The 23,286-nt window shown below is 47.5% G+C and overlaps 1 protein-coding gene across 2 annotated transcripts in view; it reads right to left on the reverse strand.

The window, feature by feature from the left end:
- Window positions 1-1,595: 1,595 nt before the first annotated feature.
- Window positions 1,596-23,286, reverse strand: part of EVA1C (eva-1 homolog C) — a 112,729-nt gene continuing 91,038 nt past the window's right edge. For both annotated transcript variants that reach the window (XM_055567689.1, XM_055567688.1), the window contains 3 exons: window positions 15,294-15,374; window positions 13,558-13,647; window positions 1,596-2,437 (listed from right to left, as the gene is read on the reverse strand). In XM_055567689.1, the coding sequence (XP_055423664.1) occupies window positions 2,061-2,437; window positions 13,558-13,647; window positions 15,294-15,374 (548 nt within the window). In that variant the 3' untranslated portion in view covers window positions 1,596-2,060. The remainder of the gene's footprint in view (window positions 2,438-13,557; window positions 13,648-15,293; window positions 15,375-23,286) is intronic.

A 23,286-nucleotide genomic window follows, 5' to 3' on the forward strand; every position in this document is an offset into this window, starting at 1 on the left:
TAAGGAGGGAGACCTCGTTGGTAGTCAGCATATGAGAAGATTTGACACCATCATTTTTATGCTCTAAGTACCTCTGGGACAAGAAAGAAAAAAAAATTCTTTTCTTGTTCTCAGTTCAGTTCAGTTCACTTCAGCCGCTCAGTCGTGTCCGATTCTTTGCGACTCCGTGAACTGCAGCACGCCAGGCGTCCCTGTCCATCGCCAACTCCTGGAATTTACTCAAACTCATGTCCACTGAGTTGGTGATACTATCCAACCATCTCATCCTCTGCCGTTCCCTTCTCCTCTTGCCTTCAATCTTTCCCAGCATCAGGGTCTTTTCAAATGAGTCAGTTCTTTGCATCAGGTGGCCAAAGTATTGGAGTTTCAGCTTCAGCATCAGTCCTTCCAATGAATATTCAGGACTGATTTCCTTTAGGATGTACTGGTTGGATCTCCTTGCAGTCCAAGGGACTTTCAAGAGTCTTCTCCAACACCACAGTTCAAAAGCATCAATTCTTCAGCACTCAGCTTTCTTTATGGTCCAACTCTCACATCCATACATGACTACTGGAAAAACCATAGCTTTGACTAAATGGGCCTTTGTTGGCAAAGTAACATCTCTGCTTTTTAATATGCTGTCTAAGCTGGTCATAGCTTTTCTTCCAAGGAGTAAGCGTTTTTTAATGTCATGGCTGCAATCACCATCTGCAGTGATCTTGAAGCCCCCCAAAATAAAGTCAGCCACTGTTTCCCCATCTATTTGCCATGAAGTGATGGGACCAGATGCCATGATCTTAATTTTCTGAATGTTGAGTTTTAAGCCAATTTTTTCACTCTCCTCTTTCACTTTCATCAAGAGGCTCTTTTGTTCTTCTTTGCTTTCTGCCATAAGGGTGGTGTCATCTGCATATCTGAGGTTATTGATATTTCTCCCAGCAATCTTGATTCCAGCTTGTGCTTCATTCATTAGTCACTCAGTCTTGTCTGACTCTTTGTGACTTGATGGACTGTAGCCCGCCAGGCTCCTCTGTCTATGGAATTCTCCAGGCTAGAATCCTGGAGTGGGTAGCCTTTCTCTTCTTCAGGGGATCTTCCCAACCCAGGGATTGAACCTGGGTTTCCTGCATTGCAGGCAGATTCTTTACCATTTGAGCCACGAATGAAGCCCCATTGTAAACCACTCTTGTTTTAGTCGCTAAACTGTGCCCAACTCTTTTGTGACCACTCCCCCCACCATGGATTGTCTTCTGCATTGGCAGACAGATTCTTTACCACTGAGCCATGTAAACCATAATTTATTTATAAAATCAAGACCAAATCCAGTCTACTGCCTGTTTTTGTACAGTCCATGAGCTAAGAATGGCTTTTATATTTTAAAATAATTGATTAAGAATATATGACATGTGAAACTTCATTAATTTCAAATTTCAGTTTCCACAAATAAAGTTTTATTGAAACACAGCTGTGTTCATCCATTATGTATTAGCTGTGGTTGCTTTTGAGCTCCAGTGGCAGAGGTGAGTAGTGGTGGTAGACACTATCTGACGAGAAATGCCTAAAATACTTATTATCTTCATCTTAAAATTTTTTTTGCCAACCCTGTCTCTAAACATAATACCACCAGTGAGCTTGAGGTCACTCAACTCATGCTTGCCATCTTGAATATTAGTATAATTTCTTGATGGATAGACAGAGATCTTCTAAATATCCATCTGTAAAATGAGAATGACAGCATCATCGCATGAAGTTGTCATGAGTATTAAATAACTTAGTGCATGAAAAGCAGCTAGAACAGTGCTGGGCATTATAAGTGCTCGATAAATGTGAACTCTAGTTCTGTTAGCATATACCCATGAATTTAGATAAATAACAGAAGACAAAGACCTCTTCCCTCCAAATTTATTTTGGGATGTGCTGTAAACAGTTTGAAATGTCCCTTTAAGAACTTTCTGGCTTCCCCAGTATTGGATGGCATGACAAATTCTCCTTCACAGAAGGTACAAGTGGAACAGAGCTGGAGGGGCTTTGGGAACCTTCCCTCTTCAGAAAGTGTGCTCACATCAGGATGTATCTGGCTCTCAGTAGAACTGGCCCATGTTTCTCGAGAGTGAAGTGTCCAAGCCACTGTTCATCCATATTTCCTGGATGATCTGCTCCCTGCGCTCAATCCTTTCTGCCAGCTCTGCAGCCTCTATGGAACTGTAGACAGGATATGTAGTCCTACAAAACCCCGACAGTTCCCCTGGAAAGTCGGAGTCCGAGGAGTCCTCCTCCCCCTCCTCATCCTGGCTGTCCTCCTCGGCCTTGTCGCTTCCCGGCACGAGGTGCTCCCTCGCCAGCTGCAGCTCCTGGAAGTCCTTGGTGCAGGACACTCTGATGACCAAAGCACACAACGTGAGTGCCAGACCAACGCAGACACTGGACACGAAGAGCAGGGCGGCTCTCTCGGGATGGGCTGCAAAGGCAAGAGAGCACATCAGGACCCGGAGGAGCTGCCAGTCCTCAGCAGGCCTAAGTCGCATAGAAACGGTTATGTGCCCAGGCAGGAGGATAACGCAGAATCCCAATCCTGGACAGAATCTCTGAGACCATCCACACCTAAGAGCATATACCCCTACTAATTAAAACAAACAAAAAAGCAGTTTGGAGCATGTATAGTCAATATATGTATGTTTATGAGGGACACATAGCAAAGGACTGAGAAGCTGAACCTTCCCAAGTTCAAATGCAGCCCTGCCACTCACTAGTTGTGTGACTTTTGGCAAATTACATCACCTCTCTCTGCCTCAGTTTTTTTCACCTGTAAAATGGAGCCCAAAGCCCCTTTCTATCAAAAAGTTGAGTTACTTTCTATGATGCTCTCAGAACACGCAATGACACATAACAAATGTTTAAGAAGCTGTTAGCTATTATTCATTGTAGTAAACTTTGAAAAATGAATTACATATAAAGTATGAGTGTAAGTCCTAAGATATTAAATGTTACACAGCTTAATTTCTTTCAGATTAAAAAATAAATATAAATAAAGGTTGTGGTAATGAAAGTTCAACATCCAAATGATTGTCTAATAGGAATAGAAGTAATGCTATTTGTACTATGTACCCTGGTCTAAATCCTAACATATGTTTAATCCTTACAGTAGCCCTATGTGGAAAGGACTATTCCTCTTCAGCTCTGTATCTCCTGAGGTGCTAGCATTCCCATTTGGGGAAGTTACAATCCAGTTAACTTTCCTATACTATAGATCAGGAGTTGACATATTTTTTTTCCTGTAAAGGGTCAGATAGGACCTATTTTAGGCTTCGTGGGCCACAGGATCTGTGTGGCAACTTCTCAGAGGTGCTGTTGTGACATGAAAGATGATACAGATATGGCTGTCTTCTAATAAAACTTTATTTACAAAACCAGCCTGTGGGCTGTACTTTGTGAATCTCCAACATAGAGACTCAGACTGAGGTCAGGGGGTGGCATGGGGAGCCACCGTCTGAGCTTGGTTGGCTTCTTTAGGAGGAGCCAGGACAGGAACCCAGCTCCTGAGCTGTGAGCAGCTTGTGAGATGAACATCTAGAACCACTGGCACGTGCTCCTACGTCTCCACAGAACCATCCTCCTCCAGGCACACAGCCCCCTGTTCACTCCACTTGAATAACGACTGTTGTCTCTGCTGCCTCGGTCCTTCCCAGAGACGCAGACTGGAGGTTCAGATCTCAACGGCTGTTACGTTTCATGTCCAGTCAAGAAACCCAGCCCCTGTGATCTGACGGGAGAGCTCTAAGTGGGACACGTTATCTTCTTGAAACGTGAAACTTCCCCGGTTGGCTTCCTTCACTCGCAGTTCAAGTCACTGGCGAAGTCACCAGCCTCAAATGTTCTTTGTTGCCACCAGCCCTCTGAGCACAGTCTCATCACTCTCCCTAAGTCACAGAAGTCTGAACGCAAAGCTGATTTTGGCGGGGAGAGGGGCATTGAGCTGTGTCTGCAATGCAGACAATATATTATAACATTAAAACTAGTAAATTTTAAATTAAAATATTAAAACATTATAAAAATAACAACAACATATTTTTCCCAAGAGTTAAGGTTATTTTGATCCTGGAAGGGTTGTTAGTCGCTCAGTCCTGACTCTTGTGACCCCACGGACTGCAGCCCACCAGGCTCCTCTGTCCATGGAATTCTCCAGGCAAGAATACTGGAGTGGGATGCCATTCCCTTCTCCGGGGTATCTTCCCATTCCAGGGATGGAACCCACATCTCCTGCACTGCAGGCAGGTTCTCTACTGTCTGATCCACCAGGGAAGCCCCAAGGTAGTTTGAAGATCTGGTCAACTGGAGGCACATCTTTTGTGTTCTATTTCTGCAAGTGGTGGTAGAACCGGGATTGGGAGATGCTGGCATTTGGGACACATTTGTGAAGCCATTAAGCCAGAATATTACACAAAATGATGCTAAGACCCAAGGCCCTGATCTGAGGGGGCAAATCCTTTCTCCTTCTCCCCTTGCATGTCAAAGCCTCTGCTGGGAGTGGACTCATTGCTTCTGACTCCACTGTCACCTTCCTTTCCTTCAAATCTTCCTCCTTTCTTGTCCCTGCTGCCTCCTGCCCCCCACCTCCCCGCCAGTGCCCCACCAAACCTCCGGATCATTGTCTTCTCCAATCCCTCCTGTCCTCATGGTTCTGATATGGGCTTTTGGTGCAGCCATAATTCAGCTTCCCCTTCTCCTGCGCTTTCTCCTGCGCTCCTGCTCATTCCTCCCCAGCTTGCCCAAGCGTCAACCTTGAGCCCACCGACAGCCAGGCCAACAACATCACCTCCTGCCATGCCTGCAAGGACTGCTGCCGATGGCCAGAGGGACTCCCACCCATTTGTGACCTTTTCCAGCCAGCCCCGTTCAGGACAGGCCAGTTCCAGGCAGAAATACCCCGTGCTGGTCAAGCTTCTGGGAAACAGTGATCACCCACAGCCCCCTTCTCTTCTTGCCCACAAGACCATCATGCCCAGCAATGGTTTCATGGGCAAAGAAGGAGCTCAGGTCAGGACAGAGGCCTGCCTCTGCTCCAGACAGGCGGGCTAGTTACTGTTTCCCCTTCCTTCCTTTCTCTCTCTCTCCTTCCCCAACCCTATTTCTTTTTTAAAGAATTAAACTAACCATGTTGTTGTTTAGTAGCTAAGTTGTGTCTGACTAGTCGCGATCCCATGAACTGTAGCCCTTCAGGCTCCTATGTCCAGGGGATTCTTCAGGCAAGAATACTGGAGTGGGTTGCCAGTTCCTTCTCCAGGGGATGTTCCTGACCCGGGGATCAAACCCACATCTCCTGCTTGGCAGGCAGGTTCTTTACCACAGAGCCACCAGGGAAGCCTTAGGATATGACACATTCTCTTTATGGGTCAATACATGGCCTTCCTTTGTATTTATTCATTTAATTAAGCAATTTAAATTCTGTCACCAGCACCTGTGCTGTGAATAAGCCCCCTGAGTGGGAGTTGGACCTTCACAATACCTGTGTCTAACCTGTGGGTTCCCCTCCCCCCAGCCTCCCCCCACATCAAGGTAACTGCCACCTGCATTCCATGGTCATTCCTCCCCTGCTTGCCTTTTTAATACAGCTTTCTGCATCTCCATGTATTCCTAACAGCTTTATGAAAAGGGTGTAACATTACAGCTTAGTGTCTGGGCTTTGGCGTTTGCTTTGAACCCAACAGTATATGGCTGCGTGCTACTCTGCTGTCTTGAAGGCACTGGTTTGTTCACGCAGTTGCCAGGTGGTGGGCATCCGGGGACTGCCAGGTTCCTTCTGCGGGCCTTATAGCCGTGACCACTCCTGCAAATGTCCCTGGGTCAACATGTGCAAGTGTTTCTCTCTGGTGCTGACCTAGGAGGGCAACTGAATGAGTTCTAAGACATGTGACTTTGGGGAAAAGTGGCCAGGGTGGCTTCCGGAGTGGCTGCAGTGCCTGAGAAGTCGCGTGACTCCTCGTCTTCTCCAGCACTACGTATGGACAGGGTTCTAGCTTTTCCCCAATCGTATGGGTACAAAACTGTACTCACTGTGGCTTGATTTGTATTTATTTCCCCAATCCCCAATTATGTGTCCATCTCTTCAGATGCTTACCTAGTCTCTCTTGTCAAAATGCTGGCTCATGTCACATGCCCACTTTTAAAACTGGGTCTGCACTAGGTATATCTATATATACATACTGCTGCTGCTGCTGCTGCTAAGTCACTTCAGTTGTGTCCAACTCTGTGCGACCCCATAGACGGCAGCCCACCAGGCTTCCCCGTCCCTGGGATTCTCCTGGCAAGAACACTGGAGTGGGTTGCCATTTCCTTCTCCAATGCATGAAAGTGAAAGGTGAAAGTGAAGTCGCTCAGTCGCGTCCGACTCCTAGTGACCCCATGGACTGCAGCCTACCAGGCTCCTCTGTCCATGGGATTTTTCCAGGCAAGAGTACTGGAGTGGGGTGCCATTGCCTTCTCCGATATATACATACAGGCTCCATATATTGTTGATATTAGGCATTAGACAGCATATACATGGTGAATGACCTGTATTTGCCTATCATTAAGGTGTCTTTGGATCTAGTGAATTTATCTGAAAAACAGGAAGGATAACACTTCTCCACCTTTCCCGCCCCCAGCAGCTCTCCTCTCTACTTTCCTGCCCTCCTCATCCATTTTCCCCATTGGAATTGTAATCTTTTTAAAAATGCACATCAGATTGCATCCTTGTCTTACTTAAAACCTATAACCCTCTTTCTCCGCCTATTAAGATAAAAAGCAAACCCTGACCATCACCTATGAAGCTTGCTAGAACCTGGCCGGTGCAACCAGCCTCCTCAAGTTCAACTCCAAAGACTCGAGCCCCTGCTTTCTGCTTTCCGGCCACTGGCCTCTCTCCAGCCCTCACGGGGGCCAGATGACTTGGCACCTTGGTGCTTTTGCACACGCCATTCCTTCTGCCTGGAATGTTCCTTCTCCCCCTCCTCATCCAGGCCTCTGTGCCCCATGCCCAGCCTGGACTCAGTCCCCCTGTCATTAGGTCTCATAGCCTCTTGAATGTCGCTAAGTCTCTGAGTGTATTTTATACTTTCTCACCCCAAAGAATAAGCTCCCTGAGCACCGGGACTGAACGGCCTTGTTCTTCGCCCAGTCCCCAGTGCCCAGTCCTAACTGGGGGTGACACAGCTCTCTGCTGAGTGCTGCAAGGGAGTGGACGTGGATCTACAGCACTAGGCTTGGGGCTCCATGATGTTAGCTGCCTTTCTTCCTCTCTCCCTCTGCTCTGGGGGTGGGGGTGGGTGGGGCTGGGGATCTGGATTCTGGTGCCACCAGAGCTTCTCACTCATCAGACCCTAGGCACCTCTGGCTCCCGTGAACCTCCTGCCAAGTGATCACTCTTCAGGCCATTGAACCGAGTCTGCTGAGATCCAATGATCAAAGATGGAAAACGTGGCAACTCTTGGGCCAGCCGACTGGAATTGAGGTTTCCTAGTCAACTGAGCCAACTGGTCTGCAGTCACAGAATCACAGGTGTTAGCTGATGGAGCCGTGGCTGGGAACTGGCCCAGTTCCTCCTGTTCTCACTTGCCCAAAGCCACCACCCAGCTGGGACCCAACCTCAGGTCAGAGCTCTCTCCAGAGCCCCAGGCTTTACACTAAGAGGACGCCGTCTGTTTTCTAAAAACTGGACCACTGTAGGCTTTTGTGACCCCTTTGCCTATCATGCATGTGCATGCTAAGTTACTTCAGTTGTGTCTGACTTTTTGTGACCCAATGGGCCATAGGCTCCTCTGTCCATGGGATGCTCCAGGCGAGAATACCCATGGGGTGGGTTGCCATGCCCTCCTCCAGGAGACCTTCCCAACCCAGGCTCCTGGGAGATCTAAGAACCCACATCTCTTAAATCTCCTGCATTGAGAGCTGGGTTCTTTACCACTAGCGCTACCAGGGAAACCCTTTGGGAGGGTAACAGCTAGGAAGGCCAGGGGTCTCCAAATGGAGGGAATAGGCTGCAAGTGTCAGACATTTTTATCTTTCTTAAGCGGCAGGAGGAAACAAACTAGTGAGATAGATAGATAGATAGATAGATAGATAGATTTTTCCCCCCCTTCTCTATACAAATTTTAAAAGGAGGTTTCTCTTAAACTACTGTGTTGCCATAATGACACCTGGTTCCACCTGAAGTTAACTATTCTCAAACCTTGAGTTAACCAATGCCTTTTTCTTATGGAAATGTTTGTCTTAAGCTATGTTAATGTACTATGCATTTACCTCAAACTCTGTCTTCAAGTCAGTTCCACCTAATGGCTCAGAACCTACTTGACAAACCATTATGTTATACTCAGACATTGTTCTCCTAATTTATGTAGATGAAACTATTTGTATGGTAATCTCCCTTCTACAAGATTCAAGTCATTCATTTTATGGCCTGGGATGAGTCCTCTGGTGCCAAGATTATCCCAAAATATATCTTATGGATGAGGGGCCTGGTGCCATTCTGAGTTTTAAGCCATTCCTTTCTTTCATTAACAGACTGATAGTGACTATATAACATCCAGCTAAAAACTAGCAGGGGGGTACTCTTTCTGCCCGCTTCTGATGCCTATGTCAGAAGCTTTCTCTATCTCTTTTATACTTTAATAAAACTTAATCATACAAAAGCTCTGAGAGATCAAGCCTCGTCTCTGGCCCTGGATTGAATTCTTCTCCTCCAGAGGCCAAGAATCCTGGCATCTTTTTGTGGGTCAGCAACGACCTTTCACCTTTCCTATTATATATTCTGTTAAAATAAAGGCATTAGACTCCTTGTTAAACAGAATCCTCACACTGTGCTATTGTCAGTCTTACTCTCATTTGGCCTTAGTTCCTCACAGGTCCAGTGAATGACTTGAATTTCATCAGTGGTTGCAAGCCCTGGGGAGTCTCACCAAGGTGGCCCGTGGCCTTTAAGGTCCCTTGACTCTTAGAACTCTGGTCTGCAGCCAACACAGCTCCAGCTCAAACTTACTGTCTAAAAAAGACACCAAGAGATTGGGCAAGAGTTCCATCCTGGGGGGCCCTGCTACCACCAGGTGAAAACACAAGGCCCGCTGGGCCTGGTCTGACAGCACTTAGGGATGTGATAGTAACTTTCTGTCATGGAAGCAAAGATTAGAGGCCGTGGGAACACTTCAGAGCCCACACCTCCATGACAAGGCGGTGCTGATTTCCCATCCTTCTCCCTGACAGGGGATCATGTAACTCCAACTTCGGAATGTGTTATGATACTTCTGTTTCATTGTGGGTCTGTCTGATATCCTAGAGCTCCTTTCACATGAAACAATGACGCCCTCCCAATGCAGCAGAAATGCTGCATTCTCATCCATGGCCCCAGTTACCCCCATGCACCCCAAAAGTCCACAGTGAGCTCTGCCAGAGGCCGAGGACACACACAGGCCCAAGTCCAAGGCAGGATCAGAAATACTAGGCCGCAAAGGGCAGGAAATATTAATAAAATGCTCACTAGATGGAATGGAAGACATCAAGTTCTGAGCAAGACTAAATAAATATCCTTAGACACAATCTTCAGCTGAGCCAGCTAACAAAGTCACTTCCCCAAATCTCCAACACACACACATACACACACACACACACATTCATACACACACAGACTCACACACACAGAGACACACACATACACTCACACAGAGAGAGACATACACACATCCATCCCTTTCCATTTCCCTAACTTCAAAATTTTTCTAAGAGCTTCTTCAGACCCATGATCTAAATTCTAGAATGAATTCAATAAATATGTCTATATTATTGAGAAGAGGGTAAATTCAAACGTGGGCTTCCCCAGGGGCACTGTGGTAAAGAATTTGCCTGCCAATGCAGGAGACACAGGAGACGTGGGTTTGATCCTTGGGTCAGGAAGAGCCCCTGGAGAAGGGAATGGCAAGAACACTCCAGTGTTCTTGCCTGGAAAATTCCACGGACAGAGGAACCTAGTGTAGTCCATGGGTCACAAAGAGTCAGACATGACTGAGCGATTGAGCACACACAAATTCAAACACTCCTATGAAGATGTCTCACAGACCATTTAAATGGCTCAAAGAGAAATCGTTCATCGGGAACCCTTGGATATTTCTGTGTCCGTCCACTAGCCTCTGTGTCTCCACATCCCGGGATAAGCCCCTTGACTCTGGGTTCTAGTCTGTCAGTCCCCCACGTGTACTTGGAGGCACTAATGTGGCCAAGCTATCCGTAGCCTGACCTGAGGACATGTCCTTTTGATTTGCTCAGTCCATTGTCTATTTGGTGATTTTGCCAGAATCCTCCCAGCTCACTCTTGGTAGCTTCTGTTGGGACCTCTCCAGTAGGAGGGCCTCCTCCTCTCAGTGGGTGTCCAGGGAACCCAGTCCAGCCTTCTGATCACATCCCTACATCGAGGATGAAGATGCCACTGAGAGCTGGCTGGGGCACCACTTTCTAGTGATGATGATGCTGATACTCTCATCATGAGATGCTCGTGTTGAAATGGCTCAGCCTAAGGTCCTGCCCTTCACTGCAATGTGCTGGCCTAACCAGTGAGGAGAATGCTGTGAGCTGGGGACCATTCAGAAGAACCACCCAGAGAGTAACATGCCCAGGAAATTCACAGGCAGGGTCAGAGGCCCCTGTCCCCCTAAGACTTTGTGAGCCTCTGTGATTTGACGAATGAACTTCTAGTGGCAGCTCCGTTTCATTAACACCTGACACAGCACCTTCAGTGTCTCTTTCTCTTTAACATGAAATTTTGGCTTGGCCTCAGAACGTGCCTAAACATCCCTCGATAAAACCCAATAACCCACTGAGTCTGTACGTTCCTTAAAAATTGGATACTTACGAACAGCAAATACCAGGAGATGATAAGGTACAGGATAGCTCATGAGACCAGAGGAGGACTCACCATGTGGTCACTAATTAACTGTTAACCGTGCATCTACTTGGTGCCAGCTCTGTCTCAGTCACTAGGATACGGCAATGACGAGGATGACAAACATCTGCAGTTGAAACCTTAATGTCTAGTGGAGAGATGGGTGCCTAATAAGTAAACCTCTCCAATGACTTCTGATGTTGATGCTGAAGCTGAAGCTCCGATACTCTGGCCACGTGATGCAAAGCGCTGACTCATTGGAAAAGACCCTGATACTTCAAAAGATTGAGGGCAGAAGGAGAAGGGGGCAGCAGAGGATGAGATGGTTAGATAACATCACTGACTCAATGGACATGAGTTTGAGCAAACTCCAGGAGGTAGCGAAGGATAGGGAAGCCTGGTGTGCTGCAGTCCATGGGGTCACAAAGAGTTGGACATGACTGAGCGACTGAACAACAGCAAAAATGACTCCTTGGAGTAATAAGTGTGCAAGAGGAGAGATAGGGATGGAGAGAAGCTAATTCAGACCTCTCAAGGATATTAGGTTTCCATCCTTCAAAATTCTGAAGGGCACACGTCTCTCTTGGAGAAGCTGGAGGGCAGGTTTTGTATCTGTTGAGTCAGATCCTGCCCTGCTGCTGGCCACTCAGTGTCCTCAGGCACATGGCTCAAGTCCTCTGAGTCTCAGCTTCCTTGTGTGCAGAAGAGGGGATGAGTCACTCAGGGTCATTACTACGTATTGTAACCTCTGAAATTCATGCACCGGAAGCCTTAACCCCCAGTGTGACTATATTTGGAGACAGAACCTATAAGGAGGTAATTAAGTTTCAATGGGGTCATACGGGTGGGGCCCTGATCCAACAGGATTAGTGTCCTTATAAGAAGAGACACCAAATGGAATCTAAAATATGACACAAATGAACTTATCTACAGAACAGACTCACAGATGTGGAGAATGGGCCTGTGGCTGCCAAGGGGGAGGGGAAGGGTGGGGGAGGGTTGGACTGGGAGTTTGGATTAGCAAATGCAAACTATCATATATAGGATGGATAAACAAGATCCTAGTGTATAGCACAGGGAACTACATTAATTACACTACTATAGCTTGTGATAAACCATGATGGAAATGAACATGAAAAAGAATGAGTATGTATATTAATATATGTATAACTAAATCACTTTGATTACAGCAGAAATTAACACAATACATTAAATCAACTACAGTTCAGTTAAAAAAAAAAGAAGAGACACCTAGTGTTTTCTTTCTCTCTTTCCCTCCCTGCTGTGTGAGGATACAGGGAAGGCTGTCTACAAGCCATGAAGACAGCCCTCACTAGGCACCAAGCCTGCTGGAACCTTGATCATGGCCTTCAAGCCAGGAAGAAAATACATTTCTGTCGTTTAAGTCACCCAGTCCACGGTCTCTTGTTAAGGCCGCCTGAGCTGAACAAGACAGTTATTGAGGAGAATGGCGCAGCCGGGAGTGGCCACAGCACATAAGCCTTGTCACCATTCCTCTGTGTGAAGCATTTTCATGTTGCCTTTCCACCAAGGGGCTCTCTAAGGACTCTGAAAATATGGGATATTTCCAACAATAAAATCCCTTACATCTCTTAAGTTTGACAATTATCAGGAACAGACATGGGATGGTGGTTAGAAAGGAGAAGATTCTCAACAACCACCACACAGGGAGAATATTGGTAAGAAGGTCCCAAGCTGGAATACCAGCTCCTGGATTGAGGTGTTTCCTCAAGCCTTTCTTACCTTCTATGGAAGGCTTACTCCAAATAGCCCCAGCTCTGGCAAGGGCCTGAATAAGTCATGCCATAATGCATTCTGTTACCATGTATTTTACAAAAGTCTTCAGAAGTTTTGGCTCCCTGAACAGAGTCAGGCAGGCACTGCCGAAACTTGCAGAGTCAACATTCCAAAATACGGTCCATCCGGAGGTAAGCAGAGAGGCTGATGAGGAAAGACGGTGTGCACCATGCCCTTGCAGACGAGCCATTGGGGCTCCGCTAATTAGGGAGGATGGAGTCTGATTGATCCTTGAGGGGAAGATCACCCAGGGAAACCTTGGCAACTGCAAGCAGTAACACTGGTGACTCAGAAAGGGTCTCTGCCTCCACAGACCACGACCTGTTTTGTTCAGTTAAGTCATCTTTCGGCTCAGTGTTCTTCCAGCCAAGGGTGGAATTCAATAATCCTGTGCCCTTCCCAAGTTTTCGAGCCGGAAAATGCATTCCTCAGCTTCCTACTTTGCAAAGCGGAAAATTCCCCTGGAGACCAGCTGCTGGAGAGTGTGACTTAAGCGTTTGTGCTTCTCTTGTTGATCGCCAGTGGGACCAGTACCTAAATTCAGATCTCTGTGCTTCTGGACTGTAGAAGACTGCAGTTGCTGTGTCAAACTTAAAGTCTGTTTTCTATAATATTTTATTTGGCTGTGCTGGGTCTTAGTTGAGGCACGCGGGACCTTTTTTGGTTGTTGTTGCAGCATGTGGGATCTAGTTCCCTGACCAGGGCTCCAACAGGCCCCCTGCACTGGGAGTGCAGAGTCTTAGCCACTGGACCAGCAGGGAAGTTCCCTGCTTTCTTTAGCCATCCAAGTGTTACAATTAAACAGAGCATTTGTGAATAAGAATTCAGTAAATCCATCTAGGAAGTTTTCAATTACCTACCTCTAATGTAAGCAAATGCTGCCAACGAGTGGCTGACAATCACACCATCTTTCCTCAGAACCCTTGGTTCCCTTGGGTCAAGGTCTACACCTGTTTCATTAAAAAAAAAAAAAAAAAATTGCAAGGCTGGTTAATCACAACTGTTTCTAGTTTTCATTTTGTTCCTAAACCAGGACTGCCATCATGAATAAAAAGTCACAGAAATCCAGTAAGTGGACAAAATTAGGGATGACTAAGCCTAAAGCAGAGAAGGCAATGGCAGCCCACTCTGGAACTCTTGCCTGGAAAATCCCATGGACAGAGGAGCCTGGTAGGCTGCAGTCCATGGGGTCGCTAAGAGTCGGACACAACTGAGCGACTTCACTTTCACTTTTCACTTTCATGCATTGGAGAAGGAAATGGCAACCCACTCCAGTGTTCCTGCCTGGAGAATCCCAGGGACAGGGGAGCCTGGTGGGCTGCCGTCTATGGGGTCGCAGAATTGGACACGACTGAAACAACTTAGCAGCAGCAGCAGCAGCAAGCCAGAAAGCATTTTAGCAGACAGTCTGAAAATATTAAGTCATGAAAGGGATTTAGAAATTCTAAAATGTGTTGGTTCCAGCTTCATTCATCCACTGTACTGCAGAAAGGAAGACATTTCTTTTTCCATTCTAAAGGCAATGGCACTCATCATACCTCTGGGAAATTAATAATGTCCCACTTAACTACAGAACTGCTGTCTGCTCTGCTGACCACAGATAAGAAGGCCTTGAATTATGGAGGGAGGTTGGCTGGAAACGTCTTTGGAAATGATAGCAAAATGCAGAGAGATCTGGTTTCAGATGCCTGGTTAGGTTGCTGTGATGGAGCTTAGCGGGCCCCTAATGGGGCAGCTTATGGGCTCTTGGGACCCCTGGGAATGTTAGCTAGGATTTTCAGGTTTTCAGGGTTTCCACTGCAAGGGGGCCAGGGTATTCATGGGAATCTGGTAGGAGCCCTGTTAGAAAGAGCAGAGAGGATGAGAGAGGCAGAACCTGGTGGAGAGTTGGAGGGGCAGAACTAGAATATTAACAGTAGTCATCCTAGGCTTTGAGACTAGGGAGGAGTTCTGTTTTCTTGATATTTTTCTGTGTGTTCCATATCAAGCATACTTTACTTTTATACTTAGAAGGAAAAGACTTCATAAATGGAATTCAAGTAACACAAGACCAACTCTCAACCCACAAAGTACAACATCTTATACAGACTGTCTTGGGGGCCTCTGTAGTTTCTGTTAGGAGCCCCAAGAGTCTAAATTCCATTCTAGATTTGATTTTCAAGACAAACCCAAAATATCATTCCCTTATTTACCAAAGCCCAGGGAAAGCCTCAGGCAGAAGGGCATGTATGGATGGAGGTCTGCAGGCCAAGCCTGGGTCTAACCCTTCAGGTTCCCAAATGGGATCGTCTTTCCAACAAGCCCATCAGATAATCAAGGAACCCCAGATTTACTTCTGAGCAGATCTCCTTTTTCAAGGTGATTTTTTTCCTTTAGGAAATAAAGGGGAACAGGAGGATTTACCCTACTTATAATTCAAAACACCACAGGCTGGCCACCATGAGTAACCATCTGCCACAGCTCTGCCATTCTCAGAGCTGGCAGCTCACACACCTGAGGTCCCTTTGTATCCTAACCATGGGCATCCACCTGTGGTCACGTGGGGCTGTTCACCTTCACTTAACGAGAAATCCTGATAGTAAGCCATAAACATTACCATAGTCGCCATCTTTCTGCTTCACAGAAGGTTTTAGATTAGCAACTGATGGGTCAATTGCAGTGAGTATATTCTTGGGAACTGAAAACCAAAAAGAGATATTTTAGATACTTTGGACACTTAAACAGATCTTTAAAATGTCCTGTAGATAAGATTAAAAAGATCAATTTTCAAATCAGTACATATATCATTCACTCTGCTTGCCCAACACACTCACACAGATACATCAATGGTACCCATATGATCATCAAATGTCCCAGAAAGGTCTATCTTGCAGTATTAAAAAAAAAAAAAAAAAACCATGGACAACAAATAAAGAAGATATGGTATATCTATCCCATAGAACAATATTTAGTTGGCTACCCTGGTGGCTCAGTGGGAAAGAATGAAATGTAAGAGCTGCAGGTTCGATCCCTGCCTTTGGGAGGATCCCCTGGAGAAGGAAATGGCAACCCATTCCAGTATTCTCGCCTGGGAAATCCCATGGACAGAGGAATCTGGTGGGCTATAGTCCAAGGGGTTACAAATGAGCCAGACAAGACTTAGTGATATGGTATATCTATCCAATAGAATATATTCAGCAATAGCAAGGAGTGGCATCCAAACACTGGGGTCTTCTTGGTTTGCTTCCAGGACCCACCTTGGATACCAGAACACACAGGCGCTCAATTCCCTCATTTAAAATGGCATCTGATTTGCATGTAACCCACCTAATATCCTATTGTATACTTTAAACCATCTCTAGGTTACTGACAATACTTAATACAATGTAAATAGTCATAAGTGAAAGTGAAGTCGCTCAGTCGTGTCCGACTATTTGCGACCCCATGAACCCGCAGCATGCCAGGCCTCCCTGTCCACCACCATCTCCCGGAGTCCACCCAAACTCACGTTCATCGAGTTGGTGATGCCATCCAGCCATCTCATCCTCTGTTGTCCCCTTCTTCTCCTGCCCCCAATCCCTCCCAGCATCAGAGTCATTTCCAATGAGTCAACTCTTTGCATGAGGTGGCCAAAGTATTGGAGTTTCAGCTTCAGCATCAGTCCTTCCAATGAACACCCAGGACTGATCTCCTTTAGAATGGACTGGTTGGATCTTCTTGCAGTCCAAGGGACTCTCAAGAGTCTTCTCCAACACCACAGTTCAAAAGCATCAATTCTTCAGTGCTCAGCTTTCTTCACAGTCCAACTCTCACATCCATACATGACCACTGGAAAAACCATAGCCTTGACCAGACAGACCTTTGTTGGCAAAGTAATGTCTCTGCTTTTTAATATGCTGTCTAGGTTGGTCATAACTTTCCTTCCAAGGAGTAAGCATCTTTTAATTTCATGGCTGCAATCACCATCTGCAGCGATTTTGGAGCCCCCAAAAATAAAGTCTGACACTGTTTCCACTGTTTCCCCATCTATTTTCCATGAAGTGATGGGACCAGATGGCCATGATCTTAGTTTTCTGAATGTTGATAATAGTTAATACAATGTAAATAGTCACAATGTATATGTATTATTGTAAATAGTTGTCAATGTGGAGTAAATTCAAGTTTTGCTTTTTGGAACTTCCAGGAATTTTTTTTCAAATATGTTCAGTTCTGTGGTTGGTTGAATCCACGGATGTGGAACCCACAGATACAGAAGGCCGACTGCTACAACATGGATAAACCTCAAAAACATTACGCTCAGTGAAAGAAGCCAGACACAAGACCACATATGGTATGATACCATTCATACGAAATTTCCAGATAAAGGCAAGTTTATAGAGACAGAAAGTAAATTAGTGGTTCCCATTGACTCAGTGTAAGAATCTGCCTGTACGCAGGAGACAAGGAAGACACGGGCTCCATCCCTGGGTCGGGAAGATCTCCTGGAGGAGGAAATGGCAACCCACTCCAGTATTCTTGCCTAAGAGCCTGGCGAGCTACAGGCCAGGGAGTTGCAAAAGAGTAGGACAGGACTGAGCGACTGACCATACACAAGACCGAGGTGGGGATGGGACTGACCACATGTGCCCACGAGGGAACTCTGGGGGACCAGGGAGATGTTTTAAAATTGGAGTGTGGTGAAAGCCGCACTTGTGTAAATGCTCAGTCGTGTCCGACTCTTTGTGACCCCAGGCCCCTCCGTCCATGGGATTTCCCAGGTAAGAATGCTGGAGTGGGTTGTCATTTCCTACTTTGTGGGATCTTTCTGACCCAGGGATCGAACCCACGTCTCCTACCTTGGCAGGCGAATTCTTTACCACTGAGCCACCTGGGAAGCCTGGTGAAGGCTGAACAGCTCTGAACATTTACCAGAAATCACTCAATTGTTTCTATGTGAACTGGGTGAATTTTAAGGTATGTAAATCACACCTCAAAAACATTAATGCTGAACATCAACTTCCCTGAGATACAGTGAAACAAAATGAATGGAACCAACTCAAAACCCACCACTGACCTCTCCCAGTTGCAATTCTGCTTTCTGCCCACAGCTCTTAACTCATTGCTTTCTTAATAAGCCTACAGAGAATTCGAAGGCTCCGTGCTAGAATGGCAGCTCTCTGTATTGTAAGAAAGGATGACAAAAAGATAAAGAGAGAAGGTAGTGTAATAGACTCCTATGGAAGATGGTTCAAGAGTCTGCCAAATTGACCCTAAGAATAAACTATCCAGATCTCAAGACGCTCCAGGCAAGGCAGACGTGATGGTGGCAGGAGTCAAAACAGGAGGGCAAAGCACGAGTTCTGAAGACCCCCGCGCTGCAGCCCAGCTGGGAGAAGGGAGAGGGAGCCAAGTGTTTTTGCTGCAGAAAACTGTCTATTTTTATTTGTTCTTCGGCCCAGCTGGGATCTGGGAGAAGTGGCAACGGGAAATAGAAATGAAGCCAATACAAACTGGGCAAGTTCAACTGTGCTGATTTTTTTTTTTTTTTTTTGCAAAAGCGCTGGTAAGACATTTCTAGCAGCAAGAAAACTTCATTTCCTTTCTCAACGTGCTTAACAGAAGTCTTCTGGGGGATGTCCCAGGACGTTCCTACATTGTGAATATTCCACGAGCAGGAGGCCCTGGTGTCTTTGTGAGTGTCAGCAGCAGGGGTCACTTTTTAGGGCAGCATGGTGACATTACTGGAGGTGGTGGACACCGTCCAGCCCTTCCCCAGGAATGCCCCTTGGCCAACAAGCCCACTGCTGGTCCCAGGACCCCTGGTGGTACCCCGGAGAGCTGAGCTGTGCTGCCCCGGGTGCTTTCTGATGAAACAGGCTCTCCATCACTTCTGTACCCTGATCCCTTGGCAGGCGTGAGCTTTCTCTGCAGGAGTGGTGCTTCTTTCCCATGTCTCATCTCTTGGCTTGTTCTCAAGATACAGTAGGAGGAGAGCTGGGATCCCTGAAAATGCCAGAGGCTTTCCAATGCAGGAAAGACAGACTGCTCAGAAATGAAGGGCATTGTGGGATGAGTTTTGCAGAATAAAACGTGAATCGCCTGTGTATGCTATAGATTGGGCTTCCCTTGTGGCTCAGCTGGTAAAGAATCCGCGTGCAATGTAGGAGAACTGGGTATGATCCCTGGGTTGGGAAGATCCCCTGGAGAAGGGAAAGGCCACCCACTCCAGTATTCTAGCCTGGAGAACTTCATGGACTGTATAGTCTATGGGCTCACAAAGAGTAGGACATGACTGAGCGACTTTCACTTTTTCCACATGCTATAGTTACAGGGAACTTGCCCATTTACTGCTGGAAAATGGCTCTCACGGTGGGAGAATCTTTTCGGACCTTTAAAATAACAAGTTATGAACACACCTGTCAGATTCTCGTATGTCCTGTTTCAAACTGATTCAGAATAAGACAGACACTGGGTGTGAATTACTACCACCCCACAAACCTAGCCCTCTCCATTTGAGGTCAAAAGTGTTAGTTGCTCAGTCCTGTCTGACTCTTTGTGACCCCATGGACTGCAGCCCACCGGGCTCCTCCGCCCATGGAATTCTCCAGGCAAGAATACTGGAGTGAGTTGCCATGCCCTCCTCCAGGGGATCTTCCAGACCCAGGGATCAAACCTGGGTTTCCTGTATTGCAGGTGAAGTCTTTACTGTCTGAACGACTGGGGGAGCCAGCAAACCACTTTTCATGGAGCTCCCACTAAGTGTGGGCTCCTGTGCTCAGCATTTAAATCACGCCTCTTGTGCAGTCCTCTTAGTGAAGATGTGCAACACCCCCATTCCTGCAGATGGGAAACTGAGGCTCAGAGATGCACCATTACCTAGTAAAGAGTGAAGCTTCAACTCCTAGTCTCACTCATACATGCCCTTGCTCTCTTCTGTGACACGGGGACATTCAGCCTCTGGCAACTGGATAAAGGAGAGGATGAGACGGTTGGATGGCATCACCGACCCAGTGAGTGTGAGCAAGCTCTGGAGATGGTGAAGGACAGGGAAGCCTGGCATGCTGCAGTCCACGGGGTCCCAGAGAGTCGGACACGACTGAGTGACTGAACAACAACCACCACCAAGACACAAAGCGATTCCCACTCAGATCGTCCCTCTCAAGTCTGTTACATAAAACCAGAGATGACGACTCTAATGGGCTCCAATGGTTCGCTAAATTTAGACAGGCCCCCTTCCTGAATTTATTTTCTCCCTGAATGAGTCTGTGTCAAGCCTGGACCAGAGCAGCTTTAATAAAGAAGCCTCCACGGGTTGAAATGAGAGCCCCAAGTGATTTTTCACATCAGAGACAAAAGAGACCTCTGCTTTACTGCTGTGGTTTTTCACTAGGTACCCACGTTGCACGGGCATCTCCGAATTCTGGCATCCCCTCATCCTGCCTGTCCCAAACCTGCACCACCCATTCCTCCTGTCCGCAGTCCCGGCACTTTCTATCCTCCTGTCCCCCAATGCCAGCACCTACTGAAGGAGGTACCCTGCATTCTGGCACCACCATCCCTCTTGTCCCCACATCCTATTGGTGCCCATCTCCTGGGAGGAGCCGCAGACTCCTCATGAGGTCCGCATGTTTCCTGTCCCTCTCAGAACTGTCAGGGCAGGGATGCAGGATGCTCCTTTGTCTCGGTGACCCTCAGGATCACTGGCTTTGGGCCCAGGGAGAAGCCCTCTCCGAGAAGGAGAGGGGAAAAGCTGATCGAGTTCTCTGGGTCTGCCTCCTCCTATTAGGAAGAAAGTCTAAAACCTAATCCCACCCAAGAAGTGTGGCTAATAACAAAATTGGATAAAAATTGAGATCCAGGACCTCATGCATTAAAGAGTGCTCAAGCAAAACAAAGCAAAAGAGTGCTCAAAACAAAGCAAAAGAGTGCTCAAGCAAAACACCTCCCAGCACAATCAATGACCAAGGGTCTGACATCAGCCAGACCCGCAGCCTACAGTTCAAAGAGCAAAAGGCCTGCAGCCTGGATCACTCCCCTGAGGGTACTCAGAGAGGCTGAAACTCTAGCCCAAAGAGCAGTGAGGGAGGGAGAAGCAGGATTAACTGAAGCCAAAAAATAGGAGGCGTGTTCTTATTAAAATGCAAATTACTTACGTTCCCAGAAAAAAACCTCCAAAGGCTCCCCTCTGCCCTTAATGTTAAGTTGCTAAGTCATGTCCAGCTCTCTGTGACCCCTGGACTGTAGCCTACCAGGCTCCTCTGTCCGTGGGATTTCCCAGGCAAGAATGCTGGAGAGAGTTATCACTGCCTTCTCCGGGGGATCTTCCCAACCCAGGGACTGAACTCAGGTCTCCTGCACTGCAGGCAGATTCTTTTACCGTCTCAGCCACCAGGTGCCCTCAGCTACAAGCCAATCCTCAGTCTCCCATCTCCGAGGGCCCTCAGCCCTGTGCTCACCTCCCAGTATTTGCCTGCCCTTCACCTTGCTGACTCTTACTCACCTGATCTCACTTGACCCACTCCCCTGGGAAGCCCTCCTGGTCTGCTACATCACCAGGGTCTGGAATCACCACATTCCATCCCATGAGGGCAGGGACCACAGTGCTCACCCACACTCCAACCCAAGGGGTGGGGTAACATCCTGGGTGGGCACCTCAAGATTGCTGGGCAGGACCGCAAAGCCCCAGTGGAGACCACAGTTAGAAGCCAGGTATTGGAACAGACATCAGTGGAGTGGACCTTCCCGGCCCTGATAGCTCAGTGGGTAAAGAATCCACCTGCAATGCAGGAGACCCCTGGTTCGATTCCTGGGTCAGGAAGATCCGCTGGAGAAGGGATTGCTACCCACTCCAGTATTCTTGGGCTTCCCTGGTGGCTCCGCTGGTAAAGGATCCGCCTGCCATGTGGGAGACCTGGGTTATATCCCTGGGTTGGGAAGATCCCCTGGAGAAGGGAAAGACTACTCACTCCAGGATTCTGGCCTGGAGAATTCCATGGACTGTATAGTCCCTGGGGTCACAAAGAGTCAGACATGACTGAGCGACTTTCCTTCACTTCCCTGAGCCTCTTATGTAAGAGCATCTTGATTAGGGTGGGAGGTTCTCTGGCAGCCAAGTTTATAATCATATCATGTCACATGGTCTCTGGCCAAGGCAGATCACAGGAGGGGGCTACCTGACCCCAGTCCAGGCAAAGAAACAGCTCTCTGGTAGGAATTTGGAAGGAAGTTGCCAGATTGGTAGTCTTTATAAATTGTTAGGACAGAAAAGTGTAACGTAAGAATCACCTGGGTTGTGGGGATGACTGTATGCCATCTAGCCCAGGCTCAGAGAAAAGCCGTAGAGGGGAGAGAGAGAAGGAGAGAGACAGACAGACAGAGAGACTCCATGCTCGCCAAGTTTCCGGTTTAGTCCCACCCTGAGGCTTTCTTTCCTGGTCTGTCTTCTGAAGATGGCTTTCTACCCATAGGCTACCTCCCCAACCCAACTCACTTCTGGCTTAAACCAGCTCAAATTGGTTTCTTCGCTCATATCCAAAGGAGTAAGACAGATCCACTTAGAAATTAACTCCTGACTTCCTTCTTTTCTGTATGAACTTCCACATTAGTGGGAATATGTTTTTTTTTAACATAAAATGCCCCCATTCCACGCCCCATTTGGTGATCTAAAAAAAATACACAGACATTGCAAATCACTTTCTAATGATTCGAGTTTCAGTGACAACCCATCCGTCAAGGGGAGAAATGATTTTAAAATGTCAACCACTTAGAAGGTGATTAGAAGTGATGAGAAGTTGCCTGAGAAGGCATCTGTTTGGATGGAGGAGCAGGGAGGAGAGGTTGGGGACCCTGAGTTGCTCAGAGAGTGAGAGTCACCCCCTCCCCTTTAGAATAACTCCTGGGGAACCACAGGGAAGACAAGGGGGGAACTGTCCATGGTCCCACATCCAAAACCAAGACGCAAAGCCCCCTCTCTGACCTCGGCCTCCTGTCCTCCAATGAACTCACTCAGATGCCTCCCCTGCCATCCTCTGACCTCATCCGAGGAGCCCTTGTCCCCCTGCCAGCCCTCACACATCCGGCTGGACGTACCCACCAACCAGCGTCCCCGAGAACTTGGACCACTAACCCCGCAGGCCCTCGGCACACCCAGCTCGCATCACCACCGTCCTTCCTGAAGTCAGCCTGTCCTCCGGCCCCCACAGCCCTCACTTCAGACTTTCATCTCCTCTATCCCCTCTCCCCTCCCCACTGCCCCATCCTCACAGCCGACCACCTTGGCTCACACTTCTTTTGAGAAGACGAGAGCCACGCGGTTGGAACTCCAAGCCGTCCCTCCATCCATTCCCAGAGCGTCTGCTCCCACCCCCATGGTGAGAAAGGACATGTCCTCTGGCCCTCGCCACCTTCTCTGGACCCCAATCTTTCCAAATAAGCCAGGTGCCTCCAGCGTCTTAAATTATCTTCCTACTTTCCCAAACCTCTCCAATCCACCCAATGTTTACCATGTCTTCCAGCCCGCTTCCAGTCGAACTGGTCTCTGCGTCCATCCCATCCAGCCCACCCTCTACCTTTCAGCTGGAGCGGTCCTTTAAGACTCTAAACATCATCACCGAACGAGTCTCCCACTGGCA

This window comes from Bubalus kerabau, chromosome 2 (assembly GCF_029407905.1).
Source record: "Bubalus kerabau isolate K-KA32 ecotype Philippines breed swamp buffalo chromosome 2, PCC_UOA_SB_1v2, whole genome shotgun sequence".
Lineage (NCBI taxonomy): Eukaryota > Metazoa > Chordata > Mammalia > Artiodactyla > Bovidae > Bubalus > Bubalus kerabau.